Source organism: Jaculus jaculus, chromosome 8, assembly GCF_020740685.1.
Source record: "Jaculus jaculus isolate mJacJac1 chromosome 8, mJacJac1.mat.Y.cur, whole genome shotgun sequence".
NCBI lineage: Eukaryota > Metazoa > Chordata > Mammalia > Rodentia > Dipodidae > Jaculus > Jaculus jaculus.
The window spans coordinates 121,575,526-121,598,330 of record NC_059109.1 but is presented as its reverse complement, the minus strand read 5'-3'; the positions used below and the strand labels follow the sequence as shown (position 1 = coordinate 121,598,330).

At 42.8% G+C, this 22,805-nt stretch overlaps 1 protein-coding gene across 3 annotated transcripts in view; it reads left to right on the top strand.

Moving 5' to 3' along the window:
• The window catches only part of Chd6 (chromodomain helicase DNA binding protein 6), a 199,330-nt gene that overhangs the window by 117,382 nt on the left and 59,143 nt on the right, over positions 1 to 22,805 (top strand). For all 3 annotated transcript variants that reach the window (XM_045156931.1, XM_045156929.1, XM_045156930.1), the window contains exons 16-17: positions 108 to 318; positions 11,108 to 11,303. In XM_045156931.1, the coding sequence (XP_045012866.1) occupies positions 108 to 318; positions 11,108 to 11,303 (407 nt within the window). The remainder of the gene's footprint in view (positions 1 to 107; positions 319 to 11,107; positions 11,304 to 22,805) is intronic.

Here is a 22,805-nt window from a genome sequence, read left to right as displayed (position 1 = left end):
TGATCCAGTGCCTAAGAATTTGCTTATTTTTCCCAGAATCTGTCAAACAGAGCAGCCTTTCAACTTGTTTTTTGCTCGTAGAATAGCTTTGTTCCGTTGCTTTTCAGGGGCAGAGGAAAAAATTCTGGAAGACTTCCGGAAAACCCACAGCTCTGACGCCTCTGACTTTCAGCTGCAGGCCATGATCCAGGCGGCAGGCAAGCTGGTGCTGATTGACAAGCTGCTCCCTAAGCTGATCGCAGGCGGCCACAAAGTGCTCGTCTTCTCTCAGATGGTCCGCTGCCTCGACATCCTCGAGGATTACCTCATCCAGAGGAGGTGAGACAGGAGCAAAGCTCCAAAACGTCCGTAGCTAGGGCCAGGTGTGGCGGCGCACGCCTTTAATCCCAGCACTCGGGAGGCAGAGGTAGGAGGATCGCTGTGAGTTCAAGACCACCTTGAGATGACTCGATAGTGAATTCCAGGTCAGCCTAGGCCAGAGTGAGACCCTACCTTGGAAAACCAAAAAAAGAAAAATAATTTATGTAGCCGGTCATGGTGGCACACGCCTTTAATCCCAGCACTCGGGAGGCAGAGGTAGGAGGATCACCATGAGTTTGAGGCCACCCTGAGACTACACAGTGAATTCCAGGTCAGCCTAAGCTAGAGTGACACCCTGTCTCAAAAAAGCAAAACAACAAAAACTATATGTATACATATAATATTTTAACGGATTATACTTTTTATCTTCTTGCCCCTGGTCCCATTTTCCTTGGGCCCTCCTCAGTGGAGTTAGGGGATTCACTGTGGGGTCATGAAGGCCTAGTCAGTCCCTATTGGGTAGTGGAGGGACCATGCCTTAGGTATTCCTACCCCCTCTGTGGCTCTTAGGATAGCTCTGCCCCCTCTTCTACCATGTTCTCTGAGCCGTGGTAGGTGTGATGGCAGTCTGATTTAATGCTGAGTATTCTGCAGCCTCTGGATTTCTGCTTGGCTGGGTTTTGATTGATCACTGTCTCTGCCACCATCACCCACTCTCGCCGCTGCTGATCCATTCAGACATTATGCTTGAGCAACAACAGAGCATTCAGAAAGGAGGAAAGGGTCCACAGTTAATTTTAGTGTCAAGCAGTCTCAAGTTTAATTGTTACGAGTGAATTTCATGTTCTGGCCTATAATATGGAAAAACATCCCAAGTGTATGTTTCTAGGTACTTTAGCTGGAAGACTCTAATTGAAATGGCATTAGAATAGACTAAAAGACTAATAAATATATCAATACTTTCTTGTTTAGTTGTGGTCAGAATACATCCTGGAAGTCATCTCTACCTGTTTCTCAAACGACTTAGGCCTGACAACTTGGAGAAAGGATTTCATGTCCTTTCTCAGCAAGCACTGTAGAATTTTAGAACACTTGCTGTGGCACCCCAATTCATTTCTTTGTTCATAATTCTTGGTTCTTTGAACCTGACTTTTTATTTGAGCAGGTTGGAAGTCTAGTGTTAAGAGAGTTGTTTGGCTGCTGTGTGGGAACCACATTGGTTATATCACATATTATACATTCCTTAGACTTTCTTTCATAGATACACCAGCAACCTGAGGATGATAGTGGGTTTCTAAGAATCAATTTTTTTTTAACTCTTATTTATTTGAGAGAAAGACAGAATGGGCACTCCAGGGCCTACAGCTGCTGCAAATGAACTCCATACGCATGTGCCACTTGGTACATCTGGCTTACATGAGTTTGGGAATCTAACCTGGGTCCTTTGGCTTTGCAGGCATGCACCTTAAATGCTAAGCCATTCCTCCAGCCCAAGAATTGATTTTTAATTATAGAACACTTCTCAGGATCACAGAAATTAGAAGCCTAGGCACTGCTGTGCTTAAATAAAATCCTCCAACTAGTAAAATTGTAGCAAATTTTAGGTGCCTTATCAGATAGATGGTTGTGTCTTTTAAGATTGTTTATGCCCTGATAAATTACATGTACTTCATAGAAAAAGGACTACAGCAAATGGCAGATTTAACTGTGAATATGCTGACATTTAATATTATATATATCTCCAAAATCCAACTAGACAATAAATGGATTTTTTAGTACTCATTAGTAGAAATTTACATGTAAAGAATTATTGTTATTTTCTTGGAGGAAAATGCAAGAAATAAACCAGCATGGGTAAGGTAGTTTGGTAGCTGGTGAACTCACTATAGATTAGGTACTCCTTGCCAGAGGACTTGCTCCTTACAAGTACCTGTCAAAACGTAGATCACTGTGTGGTTTAAAAGAACCCTCCAAAATGAGTATCAGTGTAGTAACAGACGTGGTAAGTGCAGGTATCTACTAGGCTCCCGTGTATGCTGGGGTTTTATTTTCATTATCACTCATTGCAACTTAATAGTTTCTCTTGAAAATGTGGAAATGTGTGCCCACAGCCTAGACACGACCTTTCATGTGTGAACGTTGACCTTTTGTTGTTTTTTTTGTTTTGTTTTGTTTTGTTTTTGTCATTCATCTGTGTGCATTTGTTTTACTGTGCATTGAATTTCTGAATTCTCTGACATTCTATTTCAGAATTCACTTTCGATTTACTGTATTCTGATTTTTTTCTTTATTGTTTTCTACAACAAAATGTTGATGATCTGCATGTTATTTTTATAGGGAATTTCCAGGTTTTTTTAGTGTTTTAATAGCTTCTGTGAGGCAATCCCTTTGCCAGTCCTCTGCATGTTCCAGAGTGTCTTCTAGTCACTCTGGCAGGAAGGGTTGTATCTCCTGTGTCTTCAGTTCCACGTGAGAATGCTTTCGTTTTACCAAATTCCATTCAGCACCTGTTTCTTAATCTTTGCTGATTTAGTAAATCAGAATTATGGTTTTTAACTTTAATCTGTATTTCCAGTTAGTAGTGAGGGGTGGATGTTTTTACATTAGCTATTGAGAGTGCTCTTGGAGATTGCTTTTGTGTTTTTCTTCTTTTTCTCTTGCTAGTTCACTTTGATTACTTTATGAACATCTTTTACTTAATGTGTTGCACTTTCCCCAGTGTTTCATCTTTTAACCTTGCATGTGTAGATGGGGTTTTGTTTGTTTATTTTATGACATACTATATTTTATAAGCCAGATCTTTGTCTTTAAAACTTTGTTTAAACCTTTATTTCTGCTTAATTTTAAACTTGACTGCTGGAATTAATATGTTTCTAAGTTCTTCTCACTTCAGATGCGAGATCATGTAAATATTCTGAAGTGATTTCTTTTGTTGTGTTTTTCTTTTTCTGGTTTTTTGAGGTAGGGTCTCACTCTAGCCCAGGCTGACCTGGAATTCACTATGTAGTTTCAAGGTGGCCTTGAACTCAAGGAAATCCTCCTACCTCTACCACCCTAGTGCTAGGATTAAAGGTGTGTGTTACCACACCCACCCCTATCATCATCATCATCATCATCATTATTATTTGAGAGAGGGAAGGCAGATAGAGAATGGGTATGCCAAGGACTCTAGCCACTGCAAACAAACTACAAACATATATAGTACCTTGTGCGTCTGGCTTATGTGAGTACTGGGAAATCAAACATGGGTCCTTAGGCTTTGCAGGCAAGTGCCTAAGCCACTGAACCATCTCTCCAGCCCTCTTCTTGCTCTTTAATTGCTCTTTCACCCGACTGCAGCAGGGTGTAGTTTTTATTTTAGCACTACTTTTGTAATTTAGTTTTAATTTTCATTATAGTTATACATACACATAACTTATGACAAGCAATCATTCTGCTAGACTTCTGAAAACATTAAATTCAAAATTTATACTCCACTCCCCTCAGTTTTCTACACTCCAGAAACAATTGCTTTCAACTCTTTACGCTGTGATTTTGGGAGTTGCAATTCTTCCTGTATACCATCATGAGTTACGGCTTCCAGATTTATGAACAACCTGTTTTCACGGTGGAAGGTGTTTCATTGCCACCATTGTGTACAGCCTCCTCAATTTATTTTAAAATTACACCTGAAGTGCATAGTATGCTATTTACTTTTTATTTCTTTTTTTAAAAATTTTTTTGTTAATTCTTATTTATTTGAGAGCGACAGAGAGAGAAAGATGCAGAGAGAGAGAGAATGGACGCGCCAGGGCTTCCAGCCACTGCAAACTCCAGACGCTAGCGCCCCCTTGTGCATCTGGCTAATCTGGGTCCTGGGGAATTGAGCCTTGAACTGGGGAACTTAGGCTTCACAGGCAAGCGCTTAACCACTAAGCCATCTCTCCAGCCCCTACTTTTTATTTCTTGTACAAGTTTTATTTTCTCCAAAGTTAAAACTTTTTGTTTGTTTGATTTTTTTTAAAGTTACATTTTATTTATTTAGAAGACAGAGAATATGGGTGCACCAGGGCCTTCAGCCGCTGTAAATGAACTCCAGGTGCATGTGCCACTTTCTACATTGGGCTTTACCTGGGTATTGAGGAATCAGACCCAGGGCAGGCAAGCATCTCTGCTGCTGAGCCAGCTCCCTAGCACCTATTTGCTTTTTTTCTGTAATGCCAATAATTAAGCTGTAAACTGAACCTTGGTTGTTTAAATCTCCTCTTGTGTTTCTGTCTACCAGTGTCTTGGGCCACATCTCCTGGAGCCTTTTAACCTGCTCTCCTCTAGCCTTTTCCTCTTGCCACCTAGTGCACAGAAATGTGCAGGCTGCTTCCATGCATCCTTCTGCCCAATTTCTTTCCTTCCCTCTTGACTCATCTCATGGGGACTGAATGTGAGTCCCTCTTCTAGGAGCTTCTAAGGAATGACAGAGCATTTTAAGACATTGTCTAAATAGTTGTAGCCTACCCTTAGAAACTGATAAATTCTCTTTGTCCCCAACCCTATGAAATTTTACAATCAACCACCTTGTCATATTCACCCTGGGTGTTTAGTAGATTGCTCCCACTTGGATTCTAAGCTCCTTTAGTTCTGGCAATTTTTTTCGTGAGTTTGTCTTTTCTGTTGTTGTTGTTTTTGTTTTATTTTGTTTTCTTTTCTTTGAAGAAATCTCAGTACTTGTATGTCAGACTTTTTCACTGACCACCAAGTTCCCCTTTTCGCCATTTTCTGTCTGATTACTTTGTGCTTTACCTTTTTCTAGAATTCCTTTGTCTTCTAACTTGAGCCATAGGATGTTTTTTCTGTAATTGTTTTTAATTTCTCACTTTTCATAGCACCAGGTGTTTCACAGGTGTGCAATGTTTTATCTTTCTGAATTTAATCATGACATATTTTTTATAAGTCTGTTTTTTCTCCCAGTTGTATTTCTTTCCTTTGTTTCCAACTCTTCTAATATTAGAACTCCAGGCCGACCTCCTTCCTCTGAGCACTTTTTAAACGTTCCTGCACTGTGCTCTCTTGGAAAGCTCTACCAGTCTTCCAGGTCATCTTTCCCATGTCTTTAATGTGTTGGTTTGCTCTAATTACTTCTAAGATTTTGTTTCATTAATGTTTTTCAACATTTTGACCATATTTGGAATCCATTTTGCTTGGAGTTCATTCGCACTCTTGATTTTGTTCAATGTGAAAACATTTGGTAAATTTTAGACTGGTGCGCCTTCCTTCCTCCTTTCCTCTCCCCCACCCCCCACCCTTCTTCGTGAGATTCCAATTTCCTGTGTGTTTGGCCGTTAGCTGATATCCCACAGGTTGAAAGGCTTTTCTCCTGGTTCTGCCGTATCTCGCTGTGACGTGTGCACCTTACCGGCTTCTGTCCCTCCTTTCATGTTTGTCAGCCCAACAACACGGCTTTAGGAATTGTCTTGCTTTTAGTTCTGAAATTCGTTTAACTTGCTAGTTTGTTTTTCTGCTGAGATTTCTTATTCTTCATTACTTACATTCCTGCGCTGAGCATATGGCTTTAAAATTTTTGTCTGAATCACAGCATCGTAGATTTGGCATCTGTTACTTCTCCTTCTCTTGAGAACGGCACACATTTTCCTGTTTCTTCATATGCTATTGTGGACACTATGTTGTAGATTCAGGGTTCTCTTACAGTGCTCTAAAAATGTTATCTGGAGGCGGTTAACTCGGCAACTCCACTCTCAGTTCCGACAGTTTACAACCCGCGTCACGCTCTGCTGTGCACGCTCTGCTGTGAGCCGAGGCTGGGTCAAACAGAGATAGCCCATCCCTGCATGCTCTGGTTCTACAGACCTTCACTCAGGCACCCACAGTTGACTGGGCCACTTACCTTAGTGCCCTTCTGTGAATCATAGTCACCTCTCTACTTGCACAAATGTGCCTCCTCTCTGGGAGTTCTGTTCCTCTCCCGTACCCTTAAGGAGGTTTCTTTGTTTGATTATTCTCTAATTTGTTTTGCTTTTGTTTGATTCTGGTTTTGCAGTCTGCCCAGACTTTGTATTACATTGATGGAGGGTTGATGTATCAGGGCCATGCCTCTCCATCACAGAAGCAAGGCTTCTCTGTTTCAGAGGAGGGTCTCTTCTTGGATGCCTGGTGGCCTTGGCCCTTGGATGGTGGGCCCTGCTGACTGGAAGCTCTGAATATGTCAGTGGAGCTTAGACTGGACTTATTGATGTGGAGCTTATTGTCTGTGAGCCTGGCTACCTGGCTGTAACATGTAATTGGAAATCCTTTAGTATCAATATTTCCAGATCTCGTTTCTCTTCCTCTGTCCTACCTAGAAGATGGAACTTTGTGCTATGAGATGATTGTGGGGAAGTGTGAGAAAGAGTAGAGTGTCTCAATATTTATTGTCTGTCACTGTGAGCTGGTTAATTTCTCCCAGAATAGAGAGAATCCAGATCCTTCATGTTGCCCTCTTCAGGGCTAGAATTAGTGACCTGATAGCAGATTGACACTTCAAAAAATAGTTCCCTGCCTGAGACTTGAGACTGCACATGCCCACCCAGGAATGGCTTGCTTCCACCAGCATTTGATACCAAATGTGCTCAGGGTTAAGTTAGGCTGGGTCTTGCCTGAGACTCAGCTTTTTTTCAAATCACGTACCCCTTGGCATGCTTTCTATCTGCCAGAATGCAAGCTGAAGGTGGTGGTTGATGCCATTATCCTCAGCACATGGGAAGATGAGGCCAGCATGGGCTACAGAGCGAATTCTAGGTCAGCTTAGGCTAGAGTGAGGCCCTGCTGGGGGTGGGGCGGGGCAGGGAGGACTTAGCTTCGTGAGAGTTACCACTTCTGTTTTGTTTGTGAATTTATCTGGGGGAAAGGGTTATTATGCCTGTCATTAACGTTTTTCTAGAGGTTTGGGAAGGTTGGTGAATTGAGTAAATATGTTAATTGATAATCCTTACCTGGATTCTTTAGCTTGTTTGTTTCAGTCTTTATTCTTTTTATTTTGGAAATGATAGTAGTGGAGATTTATTTTCTTTTCAAGTATATCTGATTTTCTATTTAATAAAATAGGCCATCTTCCCTCCATACACAGCACATTCATACAAAATACTATTCATAAAATATACTGAGACATAAATGCTGAATGTGTGTATATTTTCTCCAATTTTCTCATGAATGCATGTGTTATTTTGCTCATATATTATTTCAGAGGAACTTCATAATTATTTTTTAAATCTGTCTATGACCACTCCAGACACTAATGCCAGAAAAATGTATGCATATACATATCAACATTTACATATCTATATAGCCATACATCCATATAGACATACATCCATGTGGTGGGATTTTTATTGGCCTTCACATTAAGTGGAGTACGATTGACATCTATGAAACCGAAGAACATGCTACTCTGCATCTCCTCTGGCCCTTATGTACACAATATATAGTCAGTAAATGTGGAGCGCCTGTGCTGAGTCTTCTGTTGGCATCATGGGCAGTGAAACACCATAGCCCGAGTAAGTGTCATGCTATCAGTTCTGTTTGCCCGTTGTTGAATTTCATCCTGAACATGAATATGATAGTTGTGTATGTGATCAATGACATGTTTTACATTCATATTTTCCCTCCCCTCTTCCCCTCCCTCCCCCAGTGGATGTGTGTATTTTCCAGCTTGTTATTGCATGAGACAGGAAAATTATTCATTTCCCTTCTGGCCTCCTGAGGTCAACAGTTCTTGTGCCAGAAATGTGTCACTCTCCCCCAATCCCTAGCTAGTCCCTGAGGGGTTTTGTCAAAGTATGTCTTGCTTCTTGTTCTAAAAATTTTGACAGTTTCTTAGAATTACAGTTTGATGAGCCACATTAATCCCTAGGATCTCAATCAGAATACAGTTGTCACAGAGGCTGGTTGCTGAGCTGCAGTTGGGTGTGGACCTGTTCAGGGGTCTGATGTCTTCATTCAGGCGTGCGTGCCCCCAGGCTTGCTTTGTTCTCAGCTTTGCCTCTCCAGCTGTGAGGCTGGTTTCATTCCCACTTTAGTTCCATGCCAGACTCATACGGGGGTGAGATCATCAAAAGATCTGGCTCAGAATGAGGGGAGGGTAAGAAATGATTTAAAGGAGTTATGTTCTTTGGGAGCCCTCCTTAAACACTAAGCAATTCACAGAAGAAAGCATGATCATTTCAGCTATTCGGCACATATTTCATTTCTTAAAGCGGTCACATCAGAGCTAACAAGGCATCTATCTAATTTTATGGTCATTTTTTCCCCTAGATGATACTTTAGTTATATCATCAGCCACTATTCACTGATTCCTTTTTCCCCAAACGCTGCACCAGTTACGTAGGCCTCAGGCTCATTTCTGATGCCCAGGCATGTCCTGGCACAGCGCAGCCAGCCGTTTGTTTCTGCAGCATCAGTGGCTGGCTGGCACGTGGGGAAAGAGGGCTCCTGCTTCGTGAAATAGCAGATCTGTTTCCTCACTCCAGAGCCCGCGCTCCTCCTCCATCACATCATCACCCACTACAAGTTCTTGGAGCGTGAATCCGTCAAATCCATCTTGGTCCCTAGGTAGACTTTCTGACTCTACTTCCACTTGAGAGTTACAAGTTTCTACACTTTTACCAGCGTCCCTAATTTATCTTTAATTCCTCTTTTCAGTTTTTAAGCAAACTTGTTACGCTATAGATTTACCCAAGTGTGAAATGGGGTTGATAATAGAAATGACCTCATAGGACTGTGGTGAGAATTCAGTGAGGTGACAGCCGTCAAGCATTGCTGCAGTGTCTGGTCCACGGCAGCCACTGAGGAATGTCCTCCGTGTTGCAGTGGCTACAGATGGTGTCTCCAGAGGTCACACTCTAGCCCTGGGTCTTCGTTTTAGAACTCCATCTTTCTGTTTGTGATAATCCTATCACTACTTCCCATGTCATTTGCTCCTGTGTTACACTGTATTCTCATATAGCTCTATTAAGGAAGAAAGAGAAAAGAAAAGAAAGCCAGGCATCGTGGCACACTTCTTTAGTCCCAGCACACGGGAAGCAGAGGTAGGAGGTGGCTGAAAGTTTGAGGCCACCCTGAGAATACAGAGTGAATTCCAGGTCATCCTGGGCTAGAGTGAGACCCTGCCTAGACAAACTTTAAAGAGGAGGGGGGGAGAAGGGGGGAGAGAGAGAGAGAGAGAAGGTAGTAACAAGGAACATACCCATACTTCCAGGCATGGTTGTCTGGTGACTTTTTCAGAGGGAGGTGGTGTCTTCAGGTTTCTGTCTTTGCTGTAAGCCGGAATTGGTCAGGATTCTTCGTGTGCATTTCCTTGTTTGGATTCTTTCTATGGCTCTTCCCTTTCTTAGTGGAATTAGGGTTCCATCGTCAAATCTCATCTACCCCAGAATGTCTGTCTTTATATTCTTATCAATTAGTTTTCTAAGTTTTAGAAATCGGCTTTTCCAAATTATGAGCTATAGGGGAAAAAAAAAAAATAAAGATTCATGGTCTTGGCTATGGCTGGGTTTAGGATAGCTTGTTTTTCTCAGAGGGTTCTCATACTTCAGCCTTACTAGCCAGTTTTTGAATATCAAATTTGGGGCCATAGTAGTATGCTTCTTGTTAATTCATTTATGAGTGAGGTAAGATGATTGCTATTTAATCTTACTTCTGTGAGGACTTGATCTCTACTGTAAATAATACTGTCCAGGGCTGGAGAGATGGCTTAGCGGTTAAGCGCTTGCCTGTGAAGCCTAAGGACCCCGGTTCGAGGCTCAGTTCCCCAGGTCCCACGTTAGCCAGATGCACAAGGGGGCGCACGCATCTGGAGTTCGTTTGCAGAGGCTGGAAGCCCTGGCGCGCCCATTCTCTCTCTCCCTCTATCTGTCTTTCTCTCTGTGTCTGTCGCTCTCAAATAAATAAATAATTTTAAAAAAAAGAATATCTTCTTTAAAAAAAAAAATAGTAATAATAATACTGTCCACTATAAAGGGTCCTTCTGTTTTGTTTTAATGGACAGTAGCAGCATGTCTCCATAGTAAGGTTCATTTCCTGACCTTTATCCCCCTACCCTTTGCCCCCACCATGCTCTCCAGTTCATCTCTTACCTGTCCACATAGGTGCCGCCTTCTTGATACTCCACTTTCCTTCCTCCCTCTATAGTCCTCTTGGTGGCCTTTGGTCTCCCTGTCGCCAGCACATCTTGGAAACCTTTCCTGCGACTCATCTCTATACACATGGAGGTTTTGCTATGTGCATCGCTAGGGCTCTGAGGAGCTGGTGGGGTGAACGAGCAGCCCACGCCTGGCAGTAGTGTTTACCACATCACACCACGAGAGCTGGAGAATGAGGTGAACTCTGGACCCCTCTTAAGAGCACTGCCAACTTCAAGTCAACAGCTGACACTCGTATTGCTTTTCCTGCTAGGAAAAGTCTTAGGGTTAGATTCTCTGCAAGTATGAACTGAGAAGTTTTCAAGAGTGGAATTATATTTGGACAACTTATTGAATGAAGATCAATATGGGGGTCAATATTTTGTGTTTGTAATTCTTGTAGTCCTTTGCAATTTATGTCCAGCTTTTTGTTTTGTTTTCTGTTTCGTAGGTGGGGGAGGGGCATTCTGCAATGCCGTTTTAAGTGTCTGCCCTGCTTCTTCTGTAGGGGGTGGGAAGGTGGGATTCCTTTGAGACTGTTGTCATTTGGTCCAAATTTAGAAGAGAGAGATTTGAGGCCACTGGACAGCAGCTTCCTGATTGTTTGCTCTTCTTTGAACCATAATTAACGCCTGGGCTTTCATTCATTTGGGTCCCCTCAGATACACCTATGAGCGAATTGATGGGCGAGTACGGGGAAACCTGCGCCAGGCAGCCATCGACCGGTTCTGTAAGCCAGACTCAGACCGCTTTGTCTTTCTTCTGTGCACCAGAGCAGGAGGCCTGGGGATCAATCTCACGGCTGCTGATACCTGCATCATATTTGATTCTGACTGGAACCCACAGAATGACTTGCAGGTAACCATTAGGATGATTGTTCTCTATCTCAGCTTCCCCAAACCGCAGATCGCCGCAGGGTCTGGCTTGGCTATAGATTGTCTGCTGTGTTCCCTGCTGTGGTGTCAGCCTTAGGGCCTTGTTCGGGGCAGAAACAGAAGGAAAAGTAGGTGTTGGCTCTTCCCACTACTCCCACAGTGGTTCTTTCTTTTTTACTTTAAGTCATGTGGTATCAGACAGTGGTAGTCTCAAAATACAGAACAGAACTACTACTATTGTCATCAAACCTAGGTATCTGGCATTTTCCTCTAGTTTGTTTGGTCACATGTCATTGGTAGTGAACGAGTTAAATCAAGGAGATGGGAAAGCACCACAGTGCTTACTAGCCTGCTTGCTCTCTACTCACTCTACATGTGCCAGGTAAGGGGCTGTATAGATTCTGTTTTCCTGTTTTGACCAAACTAACAGACAACAAATGCATCTGGCTTACATGGGTACTGGAGAATAGAACCTCAGTCCTTAGGCTTTGCAGGCAAGCATCTCAACTGCAAAGCCATCTCTCCATCCCTAAGTAATCATTTGTTTGAAGAAAAAAGTCTACTTGTTGAAGACCAGTTCTTTAAATTATGAAATTAATGATGGTTAACTAAAACTCAGGGAAATATTGTACAATATAAATGTAGTAAGTTATTATAAAGCAACTTGCATGGCCTTGTGTTCAGTATCTAACTTTGAAGAAAAATAGTGGTTATAAATAGCTCAGCATGAATTCTTTCTCCTGGTGAAGGGATAATTGAATCAAAGATAAGTTGCTAAAGATAGTTTTTAAAGGAATAATGTACCTAGCATTAAAATTATAAGAAAAGGCTGATGCTTGATGAGCTTTCTTATCCAGAACCTAATTAGGACTTGGGGATATAGATTGATGGGCCTAGCCTAGTATGCACAAGGCCCTGGGTTCAACCCCCAGCAGCTAAGAAAACAAACAAACAAACAAACAAAAAAACCCTGGATTAGAGACTAAGAACATACTGCTTTTTTCCCCACCACCTATTTTTCGATAGTTTCATCTGAATGCAGATCACTCCTAGATGTGAGCGCTCCAGACATGCCGTGTAAAGTTCTGTGCTGTTCTGTGATGCTTACGCAATGGCAGCGCAGTACCCGGGCAGTGATAGGACAGGAACGCAAAGTTGAGTGGCCACTTTGCAGCCTTGTTGGGTTAGCTGAACGCGCCCACAGGGAAATCAGAAGCATAAGGCTAGGTGATAGATAAACGTTGCCAATTGAGTGGGTACATTCTCAAGACATGGAAAAGATGAGAGTCTTCAAGACTGGGACTCAGGCAGAGTGGGCCTGAGTCTGTATGTCAATGAAACAAAATACCCAAGATAGTTATCCTCAAAAGAGGGAAGGTTTATTTTGACATAGGATTTCAGAGTTTCTCATCCATGACCGGCTGAGCCTGTTGTCTTGGGGCCAGTATGTGATGTGAGCACATTGTGAATCAGCCTGCTAGCTGGGAGGCAGAAGAGTAAAGGGCTCGTTCCAGTCCTCACCTCAGGGATACCTGCACATGCCCCTGATTAGCTTGGGCCAAGCCAAGTCTCTCTGGCCAGTCTGTAGACCCCAGCTTCTGTGGCTAGAGAACAGAGCTCCATTCTCTGGGAATGGAGCTAAAAGTACACAAACATCCTCAAAATTAACCATTATTTATATAATTTACACGCAGATGATTGTATTGCAGTATATGGAGCTATCCCTCATTGTTTTTCAGAGCTAAATAGACTATACACAGGAAGGTCACTGAACCATCATGCTCTTCAATGCTGTTAGCATACGGCCACTCAGTCTTGATGAACTATGTGTGCATGTGTGTGTCATGGATAGAATTAGAGGTTTAAGATTTGGTGTATCTGTGTATATGTGTGTGAAGTTGGTTGGTGGTTGGTTTTATTTGCTGTGAAAAGTATGTCACCATTTAGCCCAGACTAGCCTGAACTAATTCTCCTGCCTCAGTCTGGTATTGAATGGCATGCTTTCTTTGTCTTGTTAGACTCTGAGTCATCCAATAAATCCTATCCTTCCACACCCAGTTGTGAATATATTCAAAAATAGCCAGGACTGCAGTGGAGGGTTGGTCCGAGCATTAGCTGTAGTAAAACATGAAGGCAGTTTAAGACTGTAGCTGGACCTGTAGCCAGAAATAGGCTTCGTAAGGCTCCTGTACACACACACCCTCACCCCAGGTTACCCATCCAGATAGATTGATAGCCATCTGTAGACCAGAAACTGCCCTGTAAACCTACTAATGGCAGAGAGAACTCCTGTGTGCATAGATTGTGGGGGTGGGGGGGGTGAGTCTATACAAACTCACACTTTATCCCATATTTCATCAGCAAGGTAAGTCACTCTGAAGAGGGGGGTAAAAAAAAATCTATTCTTTCTCTTGCAAACAAGCTTCGGAAGTGGGACTGTTCCCACAGTGTCTACTGTCGGCACAGTTCACTCTCCCTCCCCCAAGCCTCCCACCGTTTCCACAGAAATGCATGAGTTCATTCATGACTGGGAACTGGATCCTAATTGGGAGTAAGCGAAGAGATTTAAATTATTATTATAACTCTCAACAGTAATAATTGTTTTGTCTCTACTACCAAAGGGAGATTGTTTCTTAGGGAGATTGTGTTATCATCAGATATTCAAGGTTCTGGCTTGGCTTTTCCCGTACCCTTTGGGAGACACACGCTGTCGTCCAGCCCCAGACAGCAGCATTGAATGGGGCTATCGCCCGAGCTTCATAAATGGTGGCCACAGCCTGAGAAGTAAAAAGAGAAATGAAAAATGCTTTCTTCCTTTTTCTTAGAAGGAAACCAGTCTTACTGTTTACTTCAAGAAACCACAGGCACCTTCCTCTATTCTGTCTCCACAAAACCCATCTCCTGTTCTCTGGCCACTTTTTGCACCTTGAGGCATGCGTTCCCTGGGGTTCAAGGAGGCAGGGCAGCACAGTAATTAGCCACTGTGAGGTCATGAATGTCAAGGCCTCTATGTCTGGAAGATGGCATCATAAGCATTCTTCTGCTTCTTTTGTCTCTTACATTGTGTCTGCCACCTCTTCCGCAATGGACCCTGAAACTTGAAGCATGTCACTTCTCAGCACTTTTGTGAGTTTTGAGTCATCCCAGTGATCAACACCATCTGAAAAGAGAAGCCTCTCTAACCAAAAGTAAAAGTAGGATTAATATATGGATATAAACATAAAAAGTGCTTAAAGGTCAGCTGAGTGAGCATAATACGTGTATTTAGTCAAACAGCAGGTGTTACTCCCCTAAGGCTCGTGACCTCTCCAGCCATAAGCTTTCAGGACCAGGCATGTATTCCCTCCCATGGAGCAGGCCTTTGGTCCAGTTAAAGAGCAGTTGGTTCCTCCCATAACAGACATGCCATTATGACACTGGTTGGCACATTGGGCCTGGCTGGCCAATCTGGAAGGCTTGCAGGGTTCCCTACTGTTCACCACAGTTAATGGCTTTCTTCCACAATGCTGCCTGCAGCATAGCTCTTTCCAGCCCTCGGACATCCAGTCGATAGGGAGGAGGTTTCCAGCTCAGCTCCAGCTTGATTTCTTGGTGGTCTGCAGTCCAAGCATGTGGAGTCTTCCACAATAGGATATTACCATCCAGTTATGGTGGGAAAACAAGAGCCATGACAATGGCCTGTAATGTTTTGGGGACATCAGGGACCTACATGGCCAACAACTCACTGGGAATTATCCCACCCCAATAACATGGCTTCTGGGTTCACCGTTATCCATGTCCATAGGATACTTAAGATTTACTTATTTTCATGGTGACTGGGGAAGGTGGGCTCTGCTAACGCTGCAAACAGATGCTACAGTTTTACGTGGATGGCCGAGGAGCTTGACCCAAGCCAGCAAGCTTTGCAGCGGTCTTTAACCACTGAGTCATCTCCTCAGCCCTGAATTTTTTTTAACCTTTGTGAGTATGCAGGTTTTCATTAAGGAATGAATATACTTCAAACTAATTTGGGGTTTATTTGGTTTTGGATTTTTTTTTTTTTTTTTTTTTTTTTTTTTTTTGAGGCAGCGTCTCACTCAAGCCCAAGCTGACCTTGAACTCACAATGATCCTTCTTCCTCAGCCTCCCAAGTTCTGGGATTAAAGGTATGCCCACTACACCTGGAAAAACTAGTGTCTTAAAAATATACTTTTTAAAAATATATGGAGCTGATAAAAGACTCCTGGCTGGCTTTGAACTTGCAATCCTGCTTTAGCCTCCTGAGTGCTGGAATTGTATGTGTAAGCCACCAAGCCTGTCCGTTAAGTGTGTGTGTGTGTGTGTGTGTGTGTGTGTGTGTACCATTCATTTTATGTTCACACATTTGTTTTTAAAAAAAGTGGTATATTTTGCAAAGTTTTGAACCTGGGATTGATGGTAATAAATTGAATGCCAGAGGCATTTTAAAACACATCAGTGCTAGGTAGCTAAGCCACATTACCTCTCTTCCCGTTACATTTGGCCTTGATTCACCTTGAATGTATCAAAAAGTAAAGAGCAAACTGTGAGCCTACAAACCATGCAGGAGAGAGTAGAGCCCCGTGCTTTCCCTCCGGGTGGCCCGTAGCACCACTGCCCAGCAGTTCCACAGGCCCCATGTTTACACGCTAGCTGACACACCCCATTTGGACCTGGCTGTAGTGGCTCTCCTAGTTCTGAATGTTTCTTGACTGCACACATGTGTGCTTGCATATGTGGGTTTTCTGATTAGGAAAACAAATGCACTGAAGATTGAGGACATAGCTCAATCAGTAAAGTGCCTGCCTTTAAACATAAGGACTTGAGTTCATGACCCAGAACCCACATCCAGAAAAAGTTGGGGGGCTGAAAAGATGGCTTAGCAGTTAATGCACTTGCCTGCAAAACCTATGGACTCATGTTTGTCTCTGCACTCCAGGTCCCACGTAAGCCAGATGCACAGTGATGTAAGCGCACAAGGTTACAAATGCCCACTAGGTGGCACAAGCATCTGGAGGTTGATTGCAGTGGCTGGAGGCCCTGACATGCCAGTTCTCTCTGTGTGTCTCTCTCTTGCATGAACAAAAGGCAGTCTGTTGGGCTTGCCTCAAAAAAAAAAAATGATGGCACACATTTGTAATTCTAGGGCTTAGGAGATGGAGATAGATACATCGCTGGGGGCACGCTGGACTGGCAGTGTAGCCTACTTGGCACGTTGCAGGCCAGTGAGAGACTCAGTCTCAAAAAAAAGAAATGGATGATGCCTTAGTAACAACACCCAAGGTTAGTTTCTGACCTGTGCATGTGCACACACAGGACCTGTGCATGCGCGTGCACACTCACGCGCACAAACAGAAGCGCCTTGAGATTTGACGGTAAAAGGACCCGTTATTTAAAAGCGTTACTTGTCCTGTTATCATTCCAGGTAAGTTGTCTTGGAGGAGCATTGTTTATCTCCTGATGTCATTCAGCTGTTTGTGGCATTGACTCTTACCTGTGCTCAACTACATACGAGCCAGGAAAAAAATCAAAGGTGCCAAATACTGTTTCACTGCTGCCAGGTCCCATAAGTCACAGTGTTTACCTTGATGTATTCGCTTTATTCATCCACTAAATCTCCCAGGAACAGAGACTTGATACCACTAAGGATTCTGAAAGATAGTCTAGCAACTAAGTTTGATAGCCTAGCACAGATTAAACAGTTTAATTGTTTTGCAGTAGAAAACTAAGCAAGCTATAGTCTATTTAGCTCTGAAAAACATGAGGGATAACTCGGTATACTGCTATACAATCATCTGAGTGTACCTTATAATAAAAGTTAATTTTGAGCTTTTTTTTTTATCCCCAACATAGGGTCTCACTCTATCCCTGGCTGATCTGGCACTCATTCTGCAGTCCCAGGATGACCTTGAACTCACAGTGATCCTCCTACCTCTGCCTCCCGCAGGCTGAGATTAAAGGTGTTGACCACCAAGCCTGGCAGTTGTTCGAGCTTTTTAAAGTCATAAAATGTGCTTAGTTCCAACACCCAACTTCCTATAGTGTTAGCATCTTATATAATAAACATAGTTAATTATTGGAGACAGGAAATTAACATTGTTGCAGTATAGTTAACTAATCTAGACACTTTACTTGTATTCCCTCAGTTTCCCACAAGTGATTTTTTTCTGGTCCAGGATGTCACTGTCCATTTAACAATTACAACCTCCACCCAGAGGAAGTTGTATTCTAGCTCCAGCCTGAGGCAGCTCCTTTGTCTTTCCTCACTTTAATTACTTCGACACCTCAGAAGGTACTGACATGTTCTATAGAATGCCACTCAGTATATCTGCCTATTATGTTCTTAGATTTAAGGTTATGGGGATGGAGAGATGAGTCTGTGGTTAAGGCTCACCTGCAGAGCCTAAAGACCCAGGTTCAGTTCCCTAGTACCCACTTAAAGCCAGATGCACAAAGAGGCCAATGCATTTGGAATTCTTTCAGCGGCTAGAGGTCCTGGTGCACCCATTCTCTATGTCTGTCTCTGTCTCTCTCTCTCTCTCTGGTTACAAATAAATAAATAAAATATTTTTTGAAAAAAAGCTTTTAAGAGGCTGGAGAGATGGCTTAAAGGTTAAGGCACTTGCCTGCCAAGCCTAAGGACCCAGGTTCAATTCCCTAGGACCCATGTAAGCCAGGTGTACAAAGTGGCACACATGGCTGGAGTTTGTTTACAGTGGCTAGAGGTCCGGGTGCACCCATTCTGTCCATATCTGCCTCTTTCTCTCTCTCTCTCTCTCTCTCTCTGTCTCTCATAAACTAATTAATAAATAAATAATTTTTGAAGGCCTTAAAATAAAAAGATTTAAGGTGGTGCATTTGGAGCAGTGATGTCGTGGGAGCGATGCCGTCCGCTCTCCGGTGCGTCCTCCCAGAGGTGCAAAGTGGATCGTCTGCAACTTGGTTAAGGTGGCATCTGATAGGCTTCTCAACTACAAAATAATTATTTCATACTTTTTAGAATTCGTTTGGTGTCTTAACGCCTGACAGACACTGTTTCTCATCATATTTTCTCCATTAATGTTAACTTCCATCAATGGTACTTGCCTTTAACAAATATTCCTGGCTTTGAACTCCTTGTCTCCTGCCTCTGCCTCTCAAATGCTGGGGTTATGACCATGAACCACTATGCCAGGTTAGAAAGTCAGATTTTAAAATTCAAAAGAAAAAAGAAAAATGAGTGTTTGAATAGACAGCACAACTCTCAGAAAGGAATTTTTATTTTTATATAATTCTGTTTTGCATCAGTCTTATTCAAATTTCACCAACTAGGTTTACTTTTGGTCCCAATGTACTTCATCATTTTTTCCCTCATTTCACTCATCTTAGTCTCTTTTTCTTTTCTCTCTGTGATATATACATTTCATTTTCAAATGTTAGAGGTATTGTATCATTTTATCCCCAAAGTAGTTTAATCTCTTATTTCTTTGTCATGAATAACTGTAGTTCATTTCTCAGAATTGGGAAATAATTTTCATTAGTTCTCTTATCCTCTAAGCCATATTCAAATGATATAATTTCACTTTTTCTTATTGTTTTTTAGTTACCCTTCCAGTCCCGTAGCCAATCCAGAATTGACCATTGTCTTAGCTGCCTGTAACCCCATCACTTCCTCTGCCTTTTTCGTTGATGACCTTGAGGTTGTTGCTGAGTAAGGACCGACTTTGTGTTCATAGTTCTTGGTTTGTGTTGTTTGTGTTTCCCAGGATTGAGTTCAGACTTGGCGCTCCTGCTGAATCCATGCGTCCCTCCCCACATGTCAAGCCAGCAGGAGCGCAGGGCTCCCCTTCTGATGGTCTCCATGTTCATGGAGTGCGCTGCCCTACTACAGACCAGTTCTTCCTTTGAAGTTTATAGTTTAGAGAAATGCATTGAGACGATACCTTCCCCCCTGCCTCCCCCCCCGCCCCATTTCTTATCAGTTTCAGCCATTGGTTTTAGCTTCTTCAGTTATCTTTTTCTGAGTCAGTCATCACTACATTGGTTATAAAGTAACAATTTTCTAACTCTCTCATTTACTGTTACATTTTCATTAGTCACATTCTACTGTAAGAGAAGAGTTTACCCTTTCTCTCTGACATATTGAGTTCTTTGGTTGTGGTTGCTCAGTGGGTTGTAATCCATGAGTGTCTTTACTTTGGTGTTTGGATAGTCCTGTACTTAGCCAGTGAGAATCTCTTAGAGGTTTCAAATGTTTCTTTTCATTTGTTTTGTGACTCTGGCCTGAGAGTAGCTTTGCTACACTGAACCCTTTGCTACTGAGCTACAACTCCAGTGCTTTTTAATTCTGTTCATTCATTCGTTGGTTCATTCGTTCGTTGGAGGTAGGGACTTGCTCTAGCCCAGGCCTACCTGGAATTCACTATGTAATCTCAAAGTGGCATCAAACTCTTGGTGATCCTTCTACCTCTGCATTCTTCCCTCTTGAGTCCTGGGATTAAAGACATGTGCCACCAAGCCTGGCTTCCTTTTTAATTTATATTTTAAGATAGGATCTCACTAAGTTGATAAGGCCAATCTTGAACTTCCTCTGTAGTTCAGACTCCTGCCTCAGCCTCCTCAGTAGCTGGGATTATAGGCATGTGCCACCATGTCTGGTTCAAATGGAATTTGAATTTTTATTTGAATTTGATAGATGCCCATAGTGCGTTGAGTATGCTACACTGGGCATGATAATGTGTTTCAAGCTTATCCTGCCCTTGTTTACTTCAGTTCTACGTACACTTAGCCATTTCTCTGACACTCCACAGCTCTGTCACCTGGACGATGGCATTTAGAAGCCAAGATCTGAGAGTCAGGTATGCTTGTTCAGGGGGTAGCATTGCTTCTAGGCTTGTTAAGTGGACATAGTTGGAAATACATCGGGAAACAAATGCACATGCGCATGTATACATAGCATGCATGCATTTGTATAGGTCTTTAAGTACCTTGTGTATGTGTGAATATGTACATATGCGCAAATATCTTTCTATATCCATACGTTCATATCTGTGCACGCATCTATAACATATTTGTCACCATGAGGTAATACTTGTCCCTCCATGCTCACACTGTAGAATTATTCTGATTTTCATCCTTGCCATATTTGTAACTTCTTTCTCTAAGAGTTAAAGCCCTTGTTCTGATTACCTCAGAATATTTACTTATTTGTTCAATTCTGGATTACACAGAGCATCATTTCAAAATTGCTAACTCAGGCTGGAGAGATGGCTTAGCAGTTATGGCACTTGCCTACAAAGCCAATGGACCTAGGTTCAATTCCCCAGGACCCACATAAGCCAGATGCACAAGATGGCACATGTATCTGGAATTCATTTGCAGTGGCTAGATGCCCTGGCACACCCAATCTCTGTCTCTCTCTTTCTCTGTCCCTTTGTCTGACTCTGTCTCTCTCAAATAAATAAGTAAAAATAAAATAAAATTGCTGTTGGGACTGGGGAAATGGCTTAACGGTTATGGCATTTGCCTGCGAAGCCTAAGGACCCAGGTTCGATTCCTCAGGACCCACGTAAGCCAGATGCACAAGGGAGCACATGTGTCTGGAGTCTGTATGCAGTGGCTAGAGGCCCTGGTGTGCCTACTCTCTCCCTCTCTCTCTTTTTCTTTCCTTCTTTCTTTCCTTCCTTCTTTCTTTCTTTCTTTCTCTCTCATAAATAAATAAATAAAATATTTTTAAAATTGCTAACTCTACCAACCTCATGTAAGAGACCTCCTCTCAAATATATCTTGAAACCGTTGTGATTTAGCTGTGAGTACTAGAATCTCTGACCCCAGTAGTGGGTGGAAGGAGAAGCCTGACATTGTTTTCAGTGATGACGTCTTCCATGAGTTAGTTCCACAGCACTGTGTCCTGAGCCTGGGTTAGCCTGCCAGACATGATAGAAATCAGATGGGTAGTGATGTTAAATGTTTGACAACTGAACTTTTTAGTATCATTAAAAAGAAATACAAGTATGGGGCTGCAGAGATGGTTCGGCAGGGAAGAATGCTTACCATGTATGCCCAGAGACCAGAGTTTCACCCAGAGCTCACATAAAAAGCTGAGCATGGGTGCTGGGGAGATGGCTCAGCGATTAAAGGTGCTTGCTTATAAAGCCAGATAGACAAATGGTGCATAAAAATAAATAAAAAATAAAGAGGCTGAATTCAGTTCTCTGACACTCATGTAAACAGTTGGGGTCACACATGCCTGTGATTCCAGTCTTTGGGGAGCAGAGACTGAGAACTGTGAGGATCATAAAAACTGCAGCTCTGGGTTCGGATAAGAGGCCAAGTCTCAAGGAAATCTGCTGATGAGTGATAGGGGTGCCCAGATTTCCCTTCTGGTCTGCACGCACGTGTACCTACACCACACCATACATACTACACATGCATATGCAAAAAAAGTTAAGGTGTGAAGAGATGGCTAAGTGGTTAAGGCGCTTGCCTACAAAGCCTAAGGACCAGGGCTCAGTTCCCCAGTATCCACATAAAGCCAGATGCACAAGGTGGTGCATGTGTCTGGAGTTGGGTTGCAGTGACTAGAGGCCCTGGTATACCTATTCTCTCCCCCTCCCCACTTCCTTTCTCCCTCCCTCCCTTCCTCTTTCTCTCAAATAAATAAATAATTTTTTTTAAAGAAATGCAAAGCTAGGCATGACCACACATGCTTGTAACCCTGGGTGGAGCAGAGATAGGATTGCTACGGCTACCTGGCCAGCCCATCTGACTAAACGTATTAGCTCCAGGTTCAGTGAGAGACTCTTCACTCAGGCCTCAGCACACATTTACACATGGCACATGCATCTGCATCCACATGTGTCTGTACTGTACACATAACAAAAATAAAAATAAACCTAACGTCGATGTTTAGTTATTACAGTGCTAGGGATTGAACCCAGGGCTTCCCTAATGCTAGACAAATGCTCTATCACTGAGCTGCATTCCTAGCACTCAAACGTTTTTATACTTTTTGTTTTTTTTGAGGTAGGGTCTCCCTCTAGCCCAGGCTAACCTGGAATTTACTATGTAGTCTCAGGGTGGCCTCCAGCTCATGGTGATCCTCCTACCTCTGTCTTCCAAGTGGTGGGATTAAAGGTGTGCACCACCACTCCTGGCTCTCAAATGTTTTTAAAATAAAAATATCAGTATACATTAATGATATATTTTTGTCATATATATGTACATGGTCTTAGATTACACACACAACACACATGGCACTTCCTTTATTTACCCATTGAACAAACCTTTAAAAGCAATCAAAGTTGCAGGAGTACACACTCCTCGAAGACGCAATTGTCTGTAAGTACTGTCTTCTTTCTGCTGCCTGTAGCTGGATTGTTTCTTCGCCATTGGCCCGGCAGCCCAGCCAGAAAGAGGACAGATGAACTGTTCTCACGCCGTGAAGCCCTTTGCTCTGGGCCGGCTGTGCACCGAGAGCTGTCTGTGCTGCGGCTAGTGCCTAGCGGGC